The sequence below is a fragment of the Pseudopipra pipra genome, chromosome 16 (assembly GCF_036250125.1).
Source record: "Pseudopipra pipra isolate bDixPip1 chromosome 16, bDixPip1.hap1, whole genome shotgun sequence".
Classification (NCBI taxonomy): Eukaryota; Metazoa; Chordata; class Aves; order Passeriformes; family Pipridae; genus Pseudopipra; species Pseudopipra pipra.
Genome location: NC_087564.1, coordinates 12,645,989 through 12,670,454, shown reverse-complemented (window position 1 = coordinate 12,670,454; position 24,466 = coordinate 12,645,989). Strand labels below are relative to the sequence as shown.

Below are 24,466 nucleotides of genomic sequence, written 5' to 3'. Positions count from 1 at the left end.
TGTATTAGGGTGCCCACTTGGTTAAGAAATACCATGGCATTCTGATCTTATTTCAAAATGTCACACGTTCTTATTCAGGTTTCTCCTAATATCATGAAATGTCAGTCTCCCAGTGACGAGCACATCTACAAGGCTTGAGTTCTAACCTTTGCTTGTTGTTGATTCCATGTTCATGTTGTTTGTCCTCCCACACCATTTTTTATCCCACTTTTCTCAGCACCTTATGCATTAAAAGCTGTTTTCAGCTCCTTCTGCTGAGCAACTACAACTGACTCTGCTGTTGTTGATCAAAACAAGTGGCGTTTACACAAAGTGATGCTCAAACATTCTGTGATTTGTTGAGCTATTAGAGATTCTTTTTATTTTCTACTAAGTGTTCACAAATCTCCCCTATATGTTCATGTGGCTCATTTTGAGGTAGCAGGGCATCTCAAGGCTTGAAAACAGGACTAGGTGGGCTCATCTAAATCAAAAGTCTTGCACTTCCAGGTAACTTCACATATAAGTGTGGTTGGAAGCATTTGGTAAATACTTTATGCTAAATGTTCTAAATCACCCCCAAAAGTTTAAAAAAGTCTTTTAAGAGACTTTTTTCCTCTTTGCTCGGTAAATGTAAATAATATCAAAAATAGATCTAATGTTAGCTTACAATTTTGGAAATATTTAAGGTAAGTAATTATGGACTACCTGGTGGACCAATATATAACTTCATATCATAACCTGCATTTTTATACTGAATTTTACTGCAATTTCTATCTATAGTGATGAAGCCCAAGTTTTCTCTGCCTAAACTCATGTAATCCCAAAAATGCAGTATTTAGCTTGGTTTGCTAAAGGTGCAGGTGTTATACCAGGGCTCTGTTTGGCACAAATCCATCCCTCATAACTTCTGAATTCACCAGGTAATTTCTACAAAATCTGAGAGCAGCAAGTAAGCTCCATAAACGTTAAATTCTCTAAAGTTATGAAAACTGCCAACCGCACAGAGAAGACCCAGTCAATACTCCCACATTAAAGAAAAGCAGACAAAATTGGCTGTTTGACACTTTGATACTTGGCCAGTCATGTGCTACCTATCAGCACAAATGTAGCCCTGATAAGGCACTTCATGGTTTTTCTCTTGTTTGATGGGAAGTCTGTGGGATGGGGAGGGAGTCGGGGAGGTCCCGGGGGCAAAGTGCATAATCATTAAAGAACAGTCTGTTAAACTATCAGCTTAATTTTGGCATTCTTAGCAGTGAAACAGAAAGGTTTGTGTGGAATTTAAGGCAGACCACATTCTTCTGGATCTGATTGCAAAGAACAGTCCCACTGAGCTCAGCTCCCTTCCAGGAGGAGTCACATCCTGCAGAACATTTAGCTGAGGAATTATGTCTCCTATTTATACAAATACAGGTAAGGTTGCATCTCCAGCAAAAAGCATTTTTGGTACTCAAAAATTCTGTGTTAAGACCTATGTTTTGAAGCGTTAAACACTCTTAGCAAAGGAGATTCTCTCAGAGATCTCACCTGTTTACTAAACCCAGTCTTCTTTCATGATAAAAAAACCAGTGGCCATGTGTCTGTCTCTACAAAGCTCCTCGAGGTACTGAGGAATTGGGGAGTGGCATTTGTTTGGGGTGGTTGTTTTTTTTTTTTGGCAATTACACTTAGAGAAGGTGATTATATAGATTATTTACTTATATTCACTGGAGTAGGAGGTGATTTCACTGTCGTTGTGTAACCACTTGAATTCCAAGGGCCAGCTGCCTTCGGCAAGGCACGTCAGGACCAGTCGGTTCCCTTCCAGGTGTATCTGGGGCAGGCCCGGTTCTGTCTTGAAGTAGGGTGCAACATCATCTGAAACACAAAGGGAAAAATGGGTTTGGAGGCTACTGAAGAAAATAGGGGATACACCACCGATATTTAGCTCATTTCTTTTCAAAATGGACATCATGAAACAAGAAACAACACAATTACGTTCAGGCTTCATCATAACTAAGCTTTATTTCAGAGGCAGAATCCACAAGATCTTTATAACCTTAGTCCTTGCCCACTCAGACAAGCTTTTGTCCATGTTTACTGTTTACCCCATGAGAATTCCAGCAGTCTGCTGTGGCAGGCAGTGATCAGCCCTATTGGCTCCCCCCCCCCCCGTGAGGATTAAATCCACTCGAAGCTTTTTTTTTTCATTTCTTGAATAGAAACCAGAAGAGTAATCTTGGATAGAAATGATTATCACAGCAGGAGAAGTCTCAGGGTAAATAAAGAGTTTTGATAGGGAAAAGAAGTTAGAAAAAAAACACCTCACAAAATCACAAGTTTAACGTATTTTCCAACATTCTTGCCAACCAAAATGTGTTAAATTATATTACCTGAAGCCACTAACAGATTTTGAATTAGGGTTCTTCAGTAATATGCAAGGGTCACATGTAGTCTCAAACTCTTGTGTATCACAGATACTCAAAATACTCCAAAGCAGCAAAATCCTTGATGGGTAAATTGCCAAATCTCTGCTCAAACACAGATTTATTCTGAGTCCACATCTGCTGGAGATCCACCCCAATCACCTCTGGAAAATGAAGTTTTTCACACTTCATGTGTCAAACTTCTACTTGTAACTAAAGGCTTAATCTTAGAAGTGTACAAATACCTTCTGAAGCAAAATTAACATCGAATAATAGAATGGCCTGGGTTGGAAGGGATCTTAAAGATCATCCAGTTCCACTCCCTGCCATGGACAGGGACACCTTCCACTAGCCCAGGTTGCTCAGAGCTCCATCCAACCTGCCTTATACCATTCCAGGGAGTTTATGTCTATATATAAAACTCACGAGTTACATTCAAAGTCAGAGATTTAATCCAAAATATGAATAATATTTAATAGCCAGATGATACTGAAATCTGCTTTTAAGAGTGCAGGGTGTGTACTTTATACATAAAATACCAAAAAACCCCAAGATATACAAATGTTGTCCCAGTGCAAGTAATGGTTCAGCTAAACTGCTAACCTTTCATTTAAAATTTATTTTAGATAAGCTCAGGCATTTTTATACTTGCTATTTAAAGACTTCAAGTTGTTTTTTTTTTTACAGTTTATAGGGAAATGACCTCATGTACTATTCAAGGCTGGCTGAAATTCTTGACTCCACAGGTCACAGCCTGTAATCTTTAACAGGTGATGGGCACAGGGCACCAAGCACATGGACTGGGCAAGAAGAGCTCAGGGCAAGGGCTGTTGGTGGTTTTCCAAGGGCTCTGGTGTTCTGGGTTTGCAGCCCAGCCTGGTGATGTCAACTTCTCTAAGCCCTTATCTTTCACTTGGCCTCTTATCAGGGAATTTTTATTACTTCACAGAGCACATGGAAGCACAGAGAATGTCCCAGGGCAGCAGCTGGACTCCAGCTGAGCGTGGTCAGGGAGCCCCAGGCTGACTGTCGCCAAAATATCTCCTGCAATTGGCCATAAATCAAACAGCAGCTCCCCACACGTCTGGTGATTTGTATTGACAAACTGCATCCTAAGTTTTTAGAACTTAGCTTAAGAAACACAGCCATTTAGGCAGGAAAAAAAAAAAAGGCACATATAATCCTAAAGCAATACTTAGAAACTATCACGCAAAATCTGTTCTTGCAAACTGAATTAAAAACTGCATTTGAGGGAAGGGGCTTTTCTGATTTGTAGCACTTTAAAGAACCTGTTTTTCAAACAAACTGATATATGACGAGTGCAGATCAGCAATATCTTCTTTAAATTGGCCATACAGGAAGATACAAAAATTCAACATATGAGAAAATCGGAACAGTTCCAAACTCTCAGATATTCCCAGGCAAGCCAAGGATAGTTTTTACACTTCTTCACTCTATTACATGACTGAGAATATATTGTGCAAAGCTTCTTGTTTTAATGACTGCAATTATTGTGGAGTCATCTTATCTCAACTCTCATTTTCTCCTAACCAGTAAAATCAACCAATATCTTAAACATTATAAATTAAAATTTAAGCTGGAGCCAGAAGATGTTCATGTGAAATGCAGTTATTTTACCCAGAGCGAAGAGCAAATTTTTGTAAAGCTATTTCTAAACAAGTGAGAAAATGTTAAGCCTTGTCAAAGGCTTCACAGATATTTTGGGGAGTCTCACAAGAGAGCTCCAAGACAGACATTCTACCCTTAAAAGATTAAAGGTGTCAGGCTTCCTCTGGAGATGGAAAGGCAGCAGCTGGGAGCAATGCTGGTGTTCAGGGGAAGGGTTTGTAAGAGAGACCAACTGGTACATGGAAATCATTAGTGCCAAGTCCCCTGAGAACAACATTTACCTGCTCATGGAATGAGCTTCCTAAACTATTCCTCCCTGAAGAAAGTTGACTCACTGAAGGAGATTACAGTGAAACTGGTGTCTGCTCTATAAACTCCTGCCTGAGTCATTTGTTGATCCTGGTTTTCAGTGATTTACAGACTCAGCAGCATAACCTCCTTCATTACTTCACTCTGAATTATCCACTGACTCCTTCTAACTTAGGGCTTTCCAAGAAAAAAAAACGATTTATTTGGAAGACAAAGACTGCTGCCCACAGGTCTGTCACTGAGCCCTACATTTCCTACTCAAATATTCCAAACCCAGTGATACTGCAGCCCACTCAGAGCCATCTCCTATTTAAAGCATCACAATCAAGCTGGTGTTACATGAAAATGATTCTCCAAACTCAATCCAGTTCTGTTATAAGCTAAAATTTAACAGACCTAGGGGACTATTTTTATAAAGAGTATAGCATGCTTTATAAATTACCCTGGCTCTCTGGAAGATTTACTTAAACCCTTGAAGTAATTTTATCTTCTAATCTTTTATTCCTGACTTTCTCATCAATCACATATCATCAGTTTATCAAATTCAATTATGTAATCAGAGCTCACTAAATATTCACTGAAAGCAAAAATGAAAATAAAATAGGGAGCAAAGACTCCATGCAGAGGCTTTGATGACTTGGGCATTTCTGCAGCTCACACCTCAGGCTCACCATCACACCACTGCTGCACCCTTGAGCTTTATTTACATCTTTAGGCTGGAATGAAAAGCAAAATTTTAAATTGGACCTGTAAGGACAAGTTTGGTTGTTATAGAGCATCGCAGGGAAACAGGAAATTTGGCAGGAAAAACAGAAGCCACCTCAGAAAGGAAACTGTAGGAGAGAAATAACTGGCTGAGGGATGGAAGGTACAGGGGGTCAGTTAATAGGGGTGAGATACCTGCACTCAGGAATTAATGACAGCAAGGGCTCACCACAAGGCCAACCTTGGCCAACCAACATTTGAGAAGCCAGGAAAGCATCTCTGTTGTTACCCTCTTTAAGAATGCAGTAAAATACTAACAAAAAGCCTATCTGAGTACTAGAAGCAAATATAACAAAATACTGCAATGAATATTCCTAGCTAGGATACTTTTCTACCTACAAAAAAAAAAAAAAAACAAACAGGCAAGCATTCATGCTATATACAGTTGCTTTTTCTAAATGCTACATGTGTTAATACTTCCAGCCTCTTCTGGCTCTTCAGCAATGCTGATTTAAAAATAAATGTAATAGTAATTAAAAAATTCTCTGGGTTGCAGGAAGGAGTAAAGGGATAAGGTGCCAATCTGTTGGCACATGTGCACACACAGCTCCAATAATTAATTTTCATTAAGGCTGCTTACCAAACTCGCCAGCATCCTGACCTGTATCCTTAAAAAGGATGATGCAGTTTATTTTTCTGTAAATTTCAAGAAAAAACAGCATTGAATACAGCCAAAATTATCTGGAAATTTGCTCCACAACATGTCTTCCTTGCTTTTGTGTATCACTGAACTGCAAGAGTCTCATTATACTGCCAGGGCAGCCCGTCCAGTTTCTTCAGTACATGCAAAGCTTAGATGGATTTTATCTCAAAATACAGTTTCAAGACTTAATTCAACAATGCACAGACACTTTTGCTTGGATTCATGCTGGCAGTTCAATACAAAATGGTGCTGTCTGCAATTGTCACCTGCTTTGGGCTTGTCCTCAGCCCTGGCAGACGAGATGCAGCACAGAACAGCTGAAAGCTCCCTCGTATTCCATCCTCCCTGAAAATCATGTTCAGACACAAACTTACAAATAGAGGAAAGAGGAAAAGGCCCACTGACTGTACAGCTTTGTACTGAATGGAATGACAACAAAACTTCCAAGATACTCATTAGATAACCAAGGGAAGCCAAATCTCATAAGGATGGTGTGAGTGAACGTGACTTCAGAAAATGAGGAGAGCACCAACTCAGGCACCTCAAATATACCCTCCAAGAAACAAATTACAAGGCTTGGCTAATGATTCTCAGCCCTGTAAGCGCCTACATTTGTAAAATACATAAAGCAAAGTCAGATTAAACAGATCTTTCAGTGACTACAAGGTATTACAAGATCATGAAAGCAGTCACGTGGTCCTATCCCTCAGGAATTAATATATTTTAATTAAAGATACAGTTTGATCTTGAGAACCTCTATCCTACGGAGAACAGGAAAGTTACTGTACTCCAGAGAAGAACCACATCCCCTTCATCAGTAAAACCCACTGCAACTACCCTCTTAAAACCTCAGCATTTTTTTTCTCCAGAGATGTTGGATACCAACAGTTACAGGCCAAATCACGGGTTCACATCCTGAGAAAATCAGTTCCCATGGTCCTGAACACTCAGAGGAAGAAAACACAGTGAGTGCCCAGGGCCCACTGCCACTGCTGTTTGTCTTGGTTATGTACCTCTACTTTTAAGTCATTTTTAGGTGAGCCAATATTGACTATTAAAGTAGATTAACCTGCACATAAACCAGCAATTCAGGGCAAATACAGCTCAATCACTAAAAGATACCATGTGAGCAGCTGCCTTTCCATCACTCAGTTCACTCAACAGGTACGATACTGAAAACTGGGACACGTTTTTCAAACCCAAACAAAAACACAAATGGTTTATTAAGTAACACACCTCTGTTGATTTTAGCTTACTAATCCCTCGTCAAAGCATGATGCACGTCACTCTTTCCACAATTACACGTCTAAAATACAATCAACTGACACAGGAAAATAAAGAACCAAATTATCTCTGAGGAATTTTCCAGGAAAACGAGGCAGAGGTTGAACAATCAGCCCAGGAGAAGATCAACAGCACAGAAATGCTTTTGCTCTCAGTATTTGCCAGGAAAGGAGATGTGAGCCATCTTCAGGTGGGTTAATGACTGCCAGGAAAAGAGTATTTCCAAAGACCCGTCAGGGGGATTGAACTCGGAATACAAAAATATAGTTAAATTAAAAAGGCAACCAGAGTCAGGAAACCCAAAGACAGGAAGAATCTTTCCAGTAATCCAAAGAAAGTAGGTACAATTATGGACAGCAGAACCCCATGAAGGCCAGGTTCAGGTTCAGCTGTGGCATTCACAAGCACACCCAGCTGAGCAGGAGCTGCTCTGTGCTGACTGACAGCCACCAACTGCAACTTTCTGGGGAATCAGGACCATTTTCTTCTTATTCCCGACTGGGATATGGAAAAGATTTTTCTCTATTTCCTTTTCAAAAGGGTCTTTTAATCTTGCTATCTCAGTTTTTTAATCTTACTGCCTCAGTTTCTGATACACACGCATACAATGTGCTAGCTCTGGATGCAAGTTGTATTCTCTCGTGGAAATGAACTTCAATAGCTTATATGACATATGAATTTGGAATTATTACACAGTAAATCTTGGGAAATGTCCCAGAAAGTCAGATTGAACTCAGATATATTTGAGTCAATCTTCTTTTGAATTCAAACCTTCTGAAATGCATTGGTGAGATGCTGTGAAAGTTAGTATATGATCTATTCATAAACTGTCAACAATGTCAAACATACATTAGAGCATTCAGTCACTTTAACTGTATTGATTTGCAGGAAGTCTATTTCACCCAAAATATTGGATCTTTGAGATTCAAATTTTTGTGGCTGGAAGTGTGACATAAATCACCAAGTACAACAATTAAATTTAAATTGCATTTTACTACCTCATTCTAAACCTCGACTGGAAAGGACTGATGCATCATGGTGAATATTTCATTAAAATATCAGGTTATTTTTCAAATATACTGCTGCAGCTAAGAATTTTCACACAATGGTATAAAGTATTCCCTTCAAATGGATTTCCTGAACTTTTATCAAAGACGGTATCTGATTTTATATTGGAAGAGTACTGAAGCAACTGTATTTAAATCAGTCTTTCTTCCTCAATTTCATATGTCAAGTAAATGAACCCACACTACCCATTTTTGTCCTGCTATAGATAAAAAAGATAACCTGCTTTTTGGATACCTCTATTATAATCCCTGAATGCAAATACAGTATCAGCTGAGGTTGATGGATAGTGCTTTTAAAGGTTTAATTGGGGATGGAATTAAATTGTTTTAGGACTCGGCAAGTTCTGTGAGGAAGCCTACATATTTCTAGAGTAAGTGACATTTATTTCTTTTAAATGCACAGTCACAGGGAGACAAGATTTCAATGGGTAACTTTTTTTTTTTTTTTTGCCTTGAACAGGTCACATAACTAATTGTCAAGTTAGTTACTGGGTAACTGCCAATCATATATTTGATTTGGATGGAAGAAATACTGAACTAAAGATTGCAAACCTGTTGCACTCTATCCCAAGAGGCAAACTAAACATTCTGTAATGTATAGTTATGATTAGCTTTCCACAATTCAATAGAATAGGAGTCCCAAGCGGCCAGAATGAGTGTTTCACACTGATAGTTAAGTAGATTTAATTAAAAACTCTCTTTTTTTTTTTAATGGAAGCATCACTTCTCTATTTCAGGATTACCTAAATGGCACTGCAGAGTCCAGTTGGCTTCTATGCTCCTCATTTCTTGATGCAAACACAGATCAAATGTTTTTCCCAAATCTTGGCTAACACACAGAATTGCTGAAAAGAACAAACAACCCAGTTCATTCCCTCAGAAACTTCTACAATTGTAAGATAAACACCACAAAGTGACTTGCTACAGGAAAACCTGTTTTAATATTTCCAACCTTTCTTCCCTATTTTGAGGCCCAAACAGTCCCTGTTATCTCTGTTAACCTTCTTCCATTTTTCCCTACAAACAGCCTTAGATGAACTACAAAAATACATTTGCATGCTATGCTGAGACAACAGAAAGAAGCTAGAGCAGGTTTTCTCATTACAAAAAAGAAAATCTTACTATCACTATCAACTGCTTAAAATTCCTTAAATATAACAATTCTTTGCATTCAGAAAATCTACTCCCTAACATTGCCATCTCTTTAAAGACCATCCACAGGATCATTTCTTGAAGAATTCCATTTTAAGAAAAGATTTCTCAAGTTTTATTAGAAACACTCAGAACTGAAAGGAGGAGGGCCCACAGAACCACAGAGGAGTTTTTATAGGACCTGGATTCTGATAGAAAAAAAAAAAAAGACAGCAGTTGGTAACATGACTCCATTAAAATTCAACATAAAACTCTCTCAGTTATCCCCAAATACACCGAGAAAGATTTTCCCACATGCAATTGTATCATTCTTTTCTTAGAATTGATTTCTTTAGCAGACCAGCCAAGGAGAAAAAAAATAATGAGCTGATATCATTTTAACGGAGCCTCAAGCAGCTCCTAATGTATTAACCTAAAGTCCCACTAAAGCTTCCTTTTCCCATTTAATTTCTACACCTCATGTTTTAGTTTCACTTTCTGACCTCCTGTAATAATTCAGTTCAGTCAGGACAAAAAAAAAAATTGGTTTGTTGTGTATCAGAAGGCAATCACTATTCACGTTTTTTTTTAATTCCTGGAAAATTGTAGAATCACAGAATGGTTTGGGTTGGAAGGGACCTTAAAGATCAATCCATTCCACCCCCCCTGCCATGGGCAGGGACACCTTCCACTATCCCAGGTTGCTCCAAGCCCTGTCCAACTCAGCCTTGAACAATTCCAGGGATGGGGCAGCCACAGCTTCTCTGGGTAACCTGTGCCAGGGCCTCACCACCCTCACAGGGAAGGATTCCTTCCCAATATCCCACCTAAATCTACCCTCTTTCAGTTTAAAGCCGTTACCTGCCGCAAGATCAAAAATCAAGAAGCTGGAGATGATGTTCTTAAGCTATGTTTAGCGTAGTTCAGCCACCAAAAAAGCTGCAGAATTATTATTTTTTTTAAATATTCATGAGGATCTCTTAAGGTTACAAACGCACTGAGAGAAAAAGGCGCGTACGAAGCGGGCAAATGAAAGAGAACCCATTAACCACCAAAACCTCCAAAGAAACCTCCAACCTCTCTGGGCTGAATTTGGTATCATAGCACAACCTCTGTGCCTTTTATATTCTCTTCATATCTGTGATGTTTACAGAGACTCACGGAGCTCGCAAGGAAATAAGTTGTTACTGTTTGAATCTCGGCCCACAGCGGGTGGAAGGCAACGCTGCCTTACCCAAAGAGAATCCAAATATAGCAGGATTTCCTTCATTATTTTAACCACAAAGGAAGCTATTGTTGCTACATAATCTCCAATCTCCAACTACTGTAGGGCAGTCTGATCACACTGATATCTACCCAGCAATTTTTATATATATATAAATATATATCCACTAAATATTCCAGCTGACACCAGGATGAAGGCAAGACGAAACCCTACAGAACATTTAACAGAACAGAAAAGGTAACAACATAAATGTGCTTTCCACAAGTTCATCCCTGGTATAAGAGTCATTCTCAGTTGGTTACATTGTAGAAGATAAATGAAATCCAAAAGGTAAACAGCTTAGGAGTGCCTGGAAGTACCAGAACAGAAACACCAGTGCAGCAAGAAGAAAAAAAAAAAAAACCACAGCAAAGGCACTGCCAGATTTGAAAGCCATGTCAGGCCACCTATTTATTATTTCAAGGAGAGAATTATTTCTAAACAGCACAACAGCTATGAATATCCAGAGAAGATATAAACACATTTCTTTTGATGAAGGGGACTGGAGGGGAAATGATTCATGCAAAAACCTTTGTTAAAAGCAATGCCCACTCGTTGCTGCTATTGTTATTTTGCTTAAATGCAACTTGTAATTTTCTTTTTTTGCTCTTGAAAAACGTTAATAGGTTTATAAATTGGATAACACCTGCCTCAACAAACCCAGCTCAAAGGAGCTCAGTGGTTCTGCTGAATTGAAGGGTGGTGAGCACAGGCTGAGCAGAGACAGGATCGTTCACATCCTCGTCTGATGCTGGACTAGGACAGGAATTAAAACAAAGCACAATCTAAAGTTCACAGAACTCAACTGAAATATTCCCCTCATCTTTAGCTAACTCTGGATCAGGCACCTGGTGAGTGCTTGGGTCAGAAACAGGAGCACAGAGTGATCCCTGCAGAGCTCTCAGAGGATCTCATTGAAGGATTTGTGTGGACACTCCCAAAGGGTTGGATCAAAGGCTCTCTGGAAAACTCACATAAATTGGCTCCCTTCGTTTTCCCAAAAATCATCACTTATTTCTGCATCTTTGACACTAAACCCTTTCAGAACTATCCAAGTGGAATTCTTTCACCACTTCAAGGATAATACACAGATCTAGAGACTACAGAATTATTTTCAACAATACTGATGAAACATATGATTCCTTCTTGTCAAATTGGAAGAAACATATCACTATTCTAGAAAACATAACTGAGCTTGACATATCTGAAGGCAAAAAAAAGGAGTTACTTGATTAATCTGGAAATTTTATTTAATTTTCTTCAGGTTATAAATAAGCAGCAAGTTAATACTGTTTTCAACTTTTGACAGTTCTAATGTTAATTACATGTACTGGATTTTATAAATCAATACTTCTTACACAAAGTGTTATTTAACTTGTCAAGTGTAGCGATAGATCAATGCATTTACTGTTCTGCTAACATTGATGGATGACATACATCAAAAGCATATGTAAAGGAAAAATAAAAGATTTATTTGTAAGTCAGACAGGGTTAAACCCCAGTTAGGCAGACAGGGAACTTAAACAGTGTTCGGAAAATAACATCATAACTTTATTAAGGAGCGAAAGATTTTCTTCTTGTTTGGGTTTTTTTAGGTTTAGGGTTTGTGTTTGGGTTATTTTTGAGTTTGAGTTTTGTTTGGGGCTGATTTGTGGGGGGTTTTTTGCTTTTAATATCAAGGCCTGAAGCGATCAGCAGCAGATTGTTCTGTGTACAGAACTATCATATTAAATCTCTGTATCCTATAGGGTAGAGGAACAATGAATTGCACATCCCAAACTTCAAATATATTTTACTAAAGCACCATATCCCTCTGATCAGCACATGGGACTTCCATCTAAACATACTTATAGGTGATAAAATAAAATAAAGCACAGTTTTTAATTACTTGACTGTTTGCAGACACGCTACAGTCAATGTGCTTTAAATTTTAAAGGATGTGCAAGTACAATTTTGATCATAAATCATCTTCGAGATTGCATTCACTGCATTATGAGCTGTAATAAAAGAAACACTCAGTTAAAAACTATTCTAAGAGCCAGTACTAATGCACCTGAACATCTTGAAGAGATATACAGCTCATAGTGCAACTAATATTCGTTACTCATTTGTGCCATTTGTAAAAAAAGACATGTTAAAATCATGAAATCCCAAAGAACTGAAAGCTATTACTCTGTATGTAACTAGAGTAAATCAATAAAATATTGGTTAAAACCCATTATCAGAAGCATGTATATATACAGAATGTATAATCATGTACTGAAATAGAAGGGAAAATTGTTTTCCTTCCAATATGGATAAATTTCTCAGGACACAAGTAATAATTGCACTATATATCATTTCCAATTCACAAAATGGCAAAAAAAGTCCTTTTGTATTAAAAATTGTCATCAGGATGGGCTTTTTCAAGTTACAAAAGGTAATGAATGTAAACTTCAAGTGTTATCCTTTGGAAGTAATTCCTATAATTATTACATTTCAGTGCAATTCATCTGACTAGAAAATAAAAAGACACCTCTGTCCTATCACCAAAATATTCAACTAAGTACAAGGAGGCTCTACTCCATTAGCTGTTACTCTGAACAATGAGAAAAGACCATTTATAAAGTTACCCTCAAACCTTGGGAAAAGATGAAATTCTATTTAACCAAAATTTTTAAAGCAAAAAAAAAAAAAAAAAATAGGGCACTTAGTCTACTACTAAGGCATGTCCTGCAGGACAGTCTTAACACCTTAATGAGGCTGACAATGCAAAAAAAAAGGTCATGAGTTTGTCTTCAGTTTGAGTATTTTGCCTAAAATAATCAGGCAAAAGGTAAATCATTAAAGGAGAAAGTGGATCAACTGCTTCATGTAAAGCTTGGTTTTTTAAGTCTGGTAGAGTTTTGTGTAAGTCCTCAGATGAGAAAATATTATCCAATTGAAAAGTAGGAATTCTGCACATGTAACCTTTGTGTCCTGCTTTAAGCTGTGGGTCAGGACATAGTCCATGAGCGACTGCCTGAGGGATCTCACACAGAACTCTGAGTGCTGCCTCCTTGCAGAAATACAGCATCAAGCTTAGTCCCATCTCACTGGTGCACAACACACGGGCTGTCAAAGAAGAAAACTACCCAACACCTGCATGTGAGACTTATTATACTGTGTCATAACCCTGCCCTCATGCAATCCAAGTCAGAAGCACCTGATCATCTGTGCTGGAGCCTAATGAAATAAATACAGATATCCTGCTCAATCCTGCTCGGCAGCTCTGAACCCAGACCCCCTGACAACAGCGAAGATGTGCATTCACAGGGAATGTGGAAGCAGCCAGAACTCCCAGTCATGAGCACTCCTGTGCCCTGGAAGAGGGAAGCCCTGGGCGGGTTTACAAGTTCTATAAAATTGCTCACTGGGGGAAACAATCTGCCAGCTTAATTCTCAGCAGGATTTCACCAGTCCCTCCAGTCATCTGTTTCTGCTCTATACGTTCACATACATCATCAAGCTGACAATTTAGAAACTGGACCAGATGGATGTAAAACCCCAAACAGTGCTGTTTGTTAAATCTAAAAGCTATTAATCAGAATAATTTCCTTTATTAAACTCTGTGGGAGAAAAGGACAAATGCAGATGACGTATTACCCATATTTACAGGGAGTGCATCACAGGACAGCACAGACTGAGCTTATTTTCACCCGGCCCCAGAGAGAAATGGTGACAGCAGAAATGTTCCTCCTAAAAAAAGTAGATTATTGCAGGACAAAGAAAGCAGGAAAGGGCATCCTAAATGCTTTCTTTGAGTAGATAAGGTATGTTATTTTCCCCAGAGGAAATAATTACATTCTCTGAAAGGAATGGCAGCTTCAAGTTATTTTTAAACAAAGAGCAGTTCTTTGTGTAACAGGAGCACTGACTTCTTTTGAGAAGCGATAGGTGAGACTAGATCAACTAAACCAACTCCACCTTCCACCAGGCACTTAATGCCAACCCAGCTGGAAAACAACTTGGGCTATTTGAGGTTTAAAGCTTCACAAATAACACTTCCTGCTCTCCCTCTCCTGATTCACACACTGGAATGTGTAATTCTTCATATATTTAGATACATGGCCAAAAAATATCAAGGTATACTTCCTGTTCTTCCAAACTAAAGCTGTAAAATAAAACCATTTATCCACAGCACGTGCAAAAACATTCCAATTCCAACAACAAACTTGTACAAGCAAATGGGAGAAACAGAGTCCTCTACAAACACCTGGAAAATGGTTTCTTCTGTATCAAAGATTTACAAAAGAAAAGAAAGCCTGTAGCTATTTGCTTAACAGACAAAAGATTTCTATAGATTAATTAATTTTGGAGTAGGCCACTGAAGCAGAACACAGTTGTAATCCTTTAGTGACACTCTGACACGTTTCTGCAAACCAACCAGATTTTGCAGGTTCTGTTGTGGGTAAAACACACCCACCCTGGCACAGAGGAACTGAAGTGATCCCAGTAGTCAGGTCACAGGGCAGCCTTCTGGGCACTTCCACTACTTTACTCCCCATCATGGTGTGAATAAGACAAAACCAATAAAAAAAGCCCATGTTATGGACCTGTTGGATGGGGCCTGGAGCAACCTGGGATAGTGGAAGGTGTCCCTGCCCATGGCAGGGGGTGGAACTGGATGAGCTTTAAGGTCCTTCCAACCCAAATCATTCTGTGATTTTATCAATCTATTTATTGGAAAAAAAAAAAATAGAGAGCAGTTTGGCCCAAATATCATTGAACCTTCTGTGACGTTTTCCAGTTACTTACAGTTATTATTTCAAGGGGCTATCACATAAATACTCCTATTCATACATTTTTCACATGCAGAAGAACTTTCCTTGAGGTAGTTTATGAAAATGTATTTCCCTAGCATGGATTTCAAAAGGCTTCTTTGTGGAGGAGAATCTCTGAAAACACCTTCAGCCAGAACCCCTGTCTGCCTTAAGAGTAAACAGCCTGAAATGTTGGTGCATTATTGCTGGCTCATTAAGAAGCAAATTAGTTGGTTTTGTCTTTGTTTAGCAATACTCAACAGGTACTTATTCTGACGTGGTTTTAATGTGCAAACACATTAAATTAAGGTATTCCGTGGTTATAGGAAACATTTACTGGACAAAGGCCAATCCAGCAGCCTCACAGCAAAAATTATTTTTTCTGTATTAAAGATTCATATGTCAAATTACATGACACTTTTCTACATGTGCTTTTTGCCAACCCATTCTATTTAGTAAAAGTTGATGACTTTTCTCCTTCTAGTTCCTATTTACAATGTATCTGAAACACAATTTGTTACAAAAATAAATAAAAGTAATAAAACCAGTATACATGACAAAACAGCACGACCAGAGCTGACCTTCTCCTCTGTGTATACAACCAAACCATCACAACTGTGTGTGCAAAGTTCAAGAGCAGCCTCTCTCATTTCTCTTCTCTATATATAGAAAGCTAGTTCTATTAATAAACAGTCAGCCCAAATTAGCATGAAGACAATATTTATTTAGTTTAGACTTTTGGCCTTTAGTTTATATCAGCTTAGAAGTAAACAGAAAAAGTACAATAATGGCAAATAAAACAATGAAGCAGTAAAAATAACACAATGATGGATTAAAATATATTGTTCTAGTTGGGAGTCAATAGGGCAAGTGCTTTATAAAAATTATGTTTTCCTTTGACAAAATCAGTACAATACTTGCTGGTACAAGCAATAAAAAAACCTCCCATAAAACACTTCCGACTTCGCTTTCCATTTTAATGGCTGCAGGCAAAATTCAGAATACATTTGTCAAGTTGATATCATCAACACAACAGGGGTATGCCTGACTTGTTCTACATTTGTTCTGAAAGTTCACTTCAGAGGCCATCAGCCAAGAAAGAAGAACCCAGGAAACCAAAATCATTCCTACCAGGCAGACACAGAAATATATCTTCAAATATTTAAGAGAAGTTTCAGTAAATATTATCACATATTACTCTGCAAGGCATCAATCACATTCAGTTTAACACTGAAGACCAACCAATCTGAAAATTAAAGGTGATTCGCACTCTCTCTTTGCTCAGTTTAATGAGACATCTGAGTCTGATCCGTGACAACCACTGCCAACATCTTTAACTTTTTTCCTGACATCAGAAATTGATTTCAAAGACAGATACTGAGAAGGCAAGAATACTACAGAAAAGGACATAAGAAAAGCACTGCAAAAGAGAAAATCAAATGTATAGCCTTAGCCCTTTTTTTTTTCCCCCTTTGGTGCTTGAAAATCATCTGCATCATTAAGCAACTGAATTTCCATTATAAATTCCTAAATGCATCTGAACCTCACTCTTGCGCCTTTGAAATGAATACCAGCCAAGTATATTCAAAACAATTCTTTGCTTTCATACATTGTTCATGTTCTATTTTTATTCACTTTGATAATACCTGGTCAAGGGTTTTTTTGCCACATATTGAAAGCCTGTTCTTTCACGAAAGTACATGCCTTTATACTTATTATTTTTTTCTGTTTTAATTTCCTAGATTTCTTCTTTTCCAGACAGGACAAATATATCATGCAGATAAAAAAAAAAAAAAAACAACTGCTTGAACTATGTCATTTTATGATTTGCCCATAGATGGAATGAACGGAGGGTTAGTTGACCTGAGTGATAAAACCAACATTTATAAAATTATTTAAATGTCAAAAAACAAGCCCAAATCCTTATTAACCATACCTTGGTTGAGAAGGCACTGAACCCTTTTCATTGAGGTTTTCTATTAAAAACCCCCAATGAAAACTACTGTAACAGGAATTACTGTGTCATTTAATGGGTTTCAAGGATAACATGGAATGGGTTTGGGCTGCTTATTTTTAATGAGGGCACAATGATATCAGGGCAAGAAGCTTCACTTTGGCACCAATACAATACTTGTAAGAGAGGGATCTCAACAGCTGTCCTGTACAGATGGTTGCTTTTACTTACAAAGCTTTGAACTGAAGAAAGATTAAATCTATGGATGGGGGACCTTTACCTTGCAGCTCTGCCTGCACAGTTGGCAGAGGAAAAACAGCTAAGATAAACAAGGCATTTATTATAATCTATCTTATGCACACAGTATTTCTTAAATGGACAAAACACCGTGTTTGTTTGATTTTAGCAGCGTGTGGTTCCCACTGAGAGTCCTGGAATTCTTCTGGAAAAAAAAATAAAAAATAAGAAATTCCATCTTTGCTGTATTCCCGTCAGAATGTCCAGTGGTGGAGAAACCAGAAAACCCAAACAAATACAAATTACACAGAGGGAAAGAATCTCAGGCAAAGTCAGAAGTAACCAGCACAAAAGTAGATTGCCAGGCACTGCATGACTAATGGTACCTGCCTGTGTTCCAAGGTAATTAATCCTATTTTTCATTGCTAGTTGAAAGTCTTGAAAGAGCCATTCCTGGAGAAAATGATGTTTTTCTTTAAAACAAGGCAAAAGTGTGAAGGATTTGATTTGCTGTGTTGACATAACCTTAGCAAGCAGCAATAAACACTATTCAGTGAAAATGTATTTGTATCAAGTTCACAAAGCTCAAACTGCTGTTCTGAGCTGAGCCTTCCTTTATGGAAGCCAGTTTCCATACTGACTTTTTAAAGATCTCGGTGAATTCCCTGGTTTACTACAACTGTTTACTGCAAATTGCTGCCTGATAACAACTGTTCATGTGTCACAAGAGCATCCATATCAGTAACAGAGGTTTTATTGAGCCTTAAAATTGGATATCAATATATGAGAGAAAGAAACTACAAAATCCATGGCAGCCATCACACGATTTCCAGCCTTTTACTTTTAAGGAGTGCTTCTAGTGCACATAGAGGTTCCAAGGAAATATTAATTAATTATATTCTGGCAGCTATGCACTATTTGGAAGCCAAAATGGAAGGAATCAGCAAACTTTTAAGGTGAAAATTTATTCTAAATTGCTCTAGAGAATTTGAGAGCTCTAAATTCTCTCAGGAGATTGAAAAGTGAAACCGATCTTTTGATTTTTATCAACCACATTTAGAACAGAAATACTTTTTTATAGAGGAGAAGTGGAACCATAAAACACTACTGAAGCACAAAAACCCCCAAAATTCTGGAAGATAAAGGAGTTGAACTATTTGTATATTCCCTGGAATGACAAATATTTCTGAAAACTCAACACTGTATGTATGTTGTTCCTCATCTTCTCACAGTAAACAACTATAAAACGTACCCAACAAGCAGAGAGGGAGAGAAGAGCAGAAGTTTTGAAATCTGGTGTAGTTTTTGGGTCAGGGGGTCGATACATTGGCAGAACTGATCTTTCACCCCTAAAACAAGGGAGACTCAGCAGCAATTTCTTTTAATTTATGATTACATTTCACCCGAGTCGATTCCAAACGAATTGTTTTCGCAGCAGCTGCTGCAGGAGGCCGCACACGAGCTCCCGCTTTCATAAAACACACTTGGAGGGCTCAGTTTGTGGCATCAGCCTATTGACAAATGACTTTTGAAAACATGACAAGTTCGGGTTCCATCTCCGTGTGTATCCTGTAGGATACAAACCCCGATGGATCGCGTTTCTCGCCTCCAGCCCTCAGGGGAACGCAACTCATTTCACGATGGTCTGATTGTGAATCTCACTGCCAAGTCCCCGTGCTGATACAATTTGAAAACCTGTATCGAGAAACCACTCAAAAGTACATTTTCTCCCCATTGTTCAGTGAAAGAACACTGCCTCAGTGCTTCCACATTTCCCTTCTGATCTATTTAACTCAAACATGCTTTTTGTAATGCCACTGTGCCCTCAGACACCAGCCATCACCCACAGACCTACAGGATGTATCCAACAACCACGGCTGCTCCATCTACGGAGCACCAGCCACCTCAGATCAGGTGTCCACTCTGCAGCTCACCCCTTGCTGACACCTTTGAAAGTGAACCAAGAGAGACTTTTCACAGACAGACAGACCCAAACAAAAACACCCACGGGGACGACGCAAATAAAAAGAGCAATCTCCTCTTCTATTCTGAAGGTGTCGTCAGGGATAAGATTATAAAGTATTTATATCACACGCTCCTAATAAACAGAGTTGGATCATTAATGAAAATAAGCTTCATGAGTTCAAAATAAATCTTTGTACACCCATTACTTTAAAACTGTCGTACTCCATCTAAATCGATGCAGTTTTTCAATTTTAATGGCAGCAGTGGTTCTGCCATCTATTTCTCCATGCAAAAAAGATTTCAACTATTAATTCTCGTTCAAGCTCTCAAAAAAAAAAAAATTTACCCTCAAGCACAGAGCAGAATAAAATATTTCAGCTCAAAACTCAAGCAATTAAGAAAAAGTTTTCTGCAGCCAGATATGCCCTATAAAAAATAAACATGTATAGGCAAAATAAATCATTGTAGCTACTCCATCGTAATGATACAGGTTTATGTATCATTATGATATTTATACACATTTAATGCTTTCATTCTTCTTAACACTTGCCCTCTGTTCATTACCAAGCACTGAAAATAGCCCTTTTTTCTCTCATTTCTTTCATGGGAACCTTTGCTGGTCTAAACAAGCTGTTTAGGGAAAATGTAGTAACAGTTTATCAGTTCATCCTTCTCTCTATTGATACAATGATTAGAAGCTACATAAATATGTATATTTATCTCAATGGACACATTAAGAATCCATTTATTATGGACTGAAAGGGTTGAAATTGCAGATGAATTCATAGAGAAATAAATCTGCATGGATCAACAGGGTCCACAGTATGTGGGGCTGTCACTCCTTGGAAGAAAACAGCAGGAAAACGGAAGAAGCCTGAAAGGTTCCCAAGCTTTGGAGAACATGTGGGTAAAGCTGTAGGAAAACCTGCTCCACCAAGTTAAACTGCAAAGAAACAGAAGCTCAACAGAGACACTGTGTAAGTTTAACACAAAAAAGGCATGGAAAGGGGGGACTGTGGCACAGGCTGGGTGAAATCAGGTTAGATGAACTCAGTGGAGAGATGGAAAACAGAAGGAGAAGAATCTGAATCAGACTGTTTCCCAAAGGAGGTACTTGTGTCTGAGATGAAAAAAGATCAAGAAACTTGAATTCTAAAAGGAACATACTGAAAATACACTGCAGTGGAGAGGAGTGTTGTGGTAAATTTTCACAGGCATTTTGATTCCCTGTCTTGAATTCTCCTCAAATACACAATATACAACATAATTTCTCTTTGCTTTAACCTGAGACCCAGAACTTTGCGTGGAAATTCCAGAATCCAAATAGGGTCTAGCAACTCAACTACATTCTGTTCATGCTGTCTCTGGTGAAAAGAAAATGGTAAGAAAGCGTATGTCTTTAAAATCAGATTAAAAACAAGCATTCACGAAATAGAAAATACAGATTTACAAAACTAAGTTATTTCTTATTTGCTGCTCATTTCTTCAAACTGCACAGGCTGCCAGATGATGTACCCAATCATCCATTAACTACTTTAATTACAGCGACAACTAAAGGTGGACAGGTTGGAGTTTTCTGGTTGCTTTTTCCTCTCATTTATTTTCCCCTTTCCCCACAGATTCCATAGCCACTGGAAGCTACTATGACCATTCCTTTCTCCCTAGCACACACCTTCAAATCCACCCCTGAAGACAGAATTTCCCAAGTGACTGTAAATTGTTTCTAAATTAGAGCCACAAACTGCACTGATCTAAAATTCATTTCTTTAACCCCGCTTGAAAAGCCAACTTTCCTCCCTCTTATCTCTCCTTGCCACCCAAATAATAGATGACAGTCATCTGTTTTATGTTAGACTATCATCCCCAGATCTCTCCTGCTGATTCATTCTCAGCTTTCACAGCACAGGCACGAGTTGTCAGGAAGAGCTATGCTGGCTGCATTTCCCATATGGAATCCAGCAGCTGGAGTTCACTCATTAGAGCAGGCAAAAAAATCCCGATATAAATTAAAGAGAGCAAAACAACACAGTGACAAACACATCTTCCTTTACCCCAAGTACAACACTGAGAAGTATGTAGAGCAAGTACAGTGTTCTGTCTGCCAGGGAATCAATAAAGTCCAGTTATCTGTGGATATGCTGGTGCCTATGAAATTCCCGTTTCCAAATTCCATTAATCCCAAAGTCTTCCCCTTCATTCATGACTCCCTAAGCAGCATTAGCTCAGCCCCACACATAACACCAGGTCCCTTCCACACCCCTACACCTCCATCCCTCATCAAATCTCCAGTTTGCTTCTACCTTTGGCAAATGCAAATCAAACTGTTTTCCTGTCTGTAGGTTATGCTTAAACCAATCCAATTATTTAACTAATTTTTTTTTAACAGCTCAGACAAATTAGTTCCTATGAAGACTTTTATCCTTAAGATAATCAACTTTCTGTTAGTAACATTTAAGCAGTCTGTAACACTCCACAAGTGATACTGAGCTAATGAGATACTTCCAAGCTTCAAACTTCCTCAGTGGCATTTTAAATTAAACTTTTTAATTCATGTCAAGGAATTTCCTAAATTTTAATGGTTTAATAGAGTAGCATGAGATTCCCTTCACAGTTTGGATTTTGTTGCTTCCATAAAAAGACCTATTTTAATGCAAGATTTCAGGAGTTTAACTGTTTTCATAGTAATGAGAAAATCTAACACAGTATTATTTTGTTTCAGAAGGGAAAACTGCCTGCAGTAAGGAAGTGTATTAAAAGGGGCAGAAAGGTTAAACAGCAGGATAGAGAAAGCCAAGAAGAAAAGATCCTTCAAAAATCAAAGTTCAAAAGATAGAGAGAAAAAAAATAGCTCAAAGCCTTGTGTGGTAAATGTGAAAAAATACAGTGAAGGCACCCCCTCCCTCTCACCTCCCTTAGCAAAAACAACTTCCAAGAAAAATTTTATAAAGACAACAACAACAACAAAACACAAGCCCCCCCAAAAAATACCCACAAAAAAATCCTTACACATGTAGTTTTTCACATCCATTTGGAAATTATATATATATTACAGAACAGACGATTTCACCAGCAGTTAATGCTTCATTTACAAGGAAAAGGGACTTCAGCTCAAATAACTATCGTGACCATTGACTGAATGTTTGATGTTAAACAGCACATTGCAAGACTAATCAAATATTTTAAGAGAACTATTTAAATATAGATATCTGAAAACTGGTGAGCCACCTGCATTTAAATTCTTGTGTCTGTGAACAAGTTTAGCAAAGGACTCTCCCATTCTAAGTTTAGTGTGATGTTTGAAGAATTCTATAAACCTGGGACATGCAGCAGATTTTATCATCTGCCACAATACCACAAAATTTAAACAAAAGGCAGCTCAATTTCGCTTGTGCAAGAAGCACAACGGATACTGTTTGATCCAGTGAACACAGAGAATCATCCAAAGACCTCTTTACATTAATCAGGTTTTAGTGCTAAATGGCCAGAAGAACTAAGAGGTAATTTGAAGACTTTCTGATAAGCTGTGAAGCCAGGGATCAGATCCTGAGCTCCACTTCACATTTTCACTTTGCCCTTCAACAGAAAAGACATGTCTGAGCTTTAGCACAAAGAAATTCTATTGTAGTTCTATAGTTACTATTATTTCTGTTGTAATAATTAATACATACACATTAAAAATCAATACTGCAAACAGAGTTACCATGGAGGAAACTAAGTTTGCCATTATTCCTCAGTTTGCCACTCCCTCATTTTTTAATCTTTTTCATTAAATGGATCGGTTTACTCTAGAAAAAGCAATCTGTATTTGATATAGTTTTTGCTGTTATTTTTCTTCCAAGAACAAGCATCTGGATATTAAAATGCCATGTACTGACAGTTTATTTAGGTGGAATTATCTGCATTGGGAGCTATCACTGGGAAGACAGTTCTTAGAGGAGTCATCACTTGTACCTTAACTGACCAAAAACCAGCACTGCTCTATTGCCAAAGAGATTAAACATGCAAGATGGAAACCATGGAAAAGTAGCACATCAATACAGAAACAAACAGAACTGTCCTTTAAATATGAAACAGAGGAAAATGCACTATATTTCACAGGAATATTGATCTTTGGAACACTAATGGCAAAGTGTCCAAGCACCTTTATTTAAAGGAAGGCTTCAATGAAATTCCCGGTCGATTTTTTTTCTTTAAAAAAACCACAGAAAAATGCTCTAAGGCCACTCATGATGAATTGGAAAAAACTTCTGATGGATGTAGCACATGTTTGTGGATCACAAGATTTAATGTAAGAACTGTAAAGCAGTATGTCAGATGAAAGTCAGATTCTCAAACATCAGATACAAGAGCTCAGATTTATCGCCAGCCCCCACCCTCATCATACATCTCCTTTGTCAAGCTTTAGCCATGACTGGCATTAGTGGAGCTTTGGCCTTGGAATTGTGTTAGTAATCAGACATGATGCTGGGAATGACACTCAGAGCTGACTGATTAGAAAGGAAACACCCAGGGAACAGCATTCCCAAACCAAGTGCTTCACTACCCCTGGAAAAGAGTTGAAAATAGTTTGCTTAAGGGTAAATCCAAAGAGGTGGTAAAGAAAGATCATGGCATGAAAAGGATCTGGACCTGTTAATTGTGGTTTTTAATGTTTTCTGTTTCTTGCTGTGTGCACTTTGTACCTTTAGAGCAACAAGTAATTAATGCTTTGTTTGGTGACTGGGTTTGGATCATTTTCCCCATGTTGCTGCTCACAGACCCAACAGGGAAAAACAGCTTGTGGATGCTCAACTGGGCACTTGGTACTAAAATAGCTGGAAAAAAAACCCATCCAAAACATTGTGTCTAGGAAAATGGGTACAGAAGTTTCAACTGGAAGTGGGAAGAGTGAAAGGAAGAATCACTCAAGGTATGCAATAAGGGGAATCTGAAAGTTTAAGAACATTTCACCCATCATCATGACACATCTAATGAGGAAAGACCCAGAAGTAACACAATAATTCTCTCTGCACTACAGTCAGAGAACCCTTTGAATAGAACTATCTTATGA

General features: G+C 38.2%; 1 protein-coding gene across 3 annotated transcripts in view; it reads right to left on the bottom strand.

The window, feature by feature from the left end:
- SDK1 (sidekick cell adhesion molecule 1) overlaps nucleotides 1–24,466 on the bottom strand; it is a 395,504-nt gene that overhangs the window by 284,234 nt on the left and 86,804 nt on the right. For all 3 annotated transcript variants that reach the window (XM_064673195.1, XM_064673194.1, XM_064673196.1), the window contains exon 3: nucleotides 1,680–1,839. In XM_064673195.1, the coding sequence (XP_064529265.1) occupies nucleotides 1,680–1,839 (160 nt within the window). The remainder of the gene's footprint in view (nucleotides 1–1,679; nucleotides 1,840–24,466) is intronic.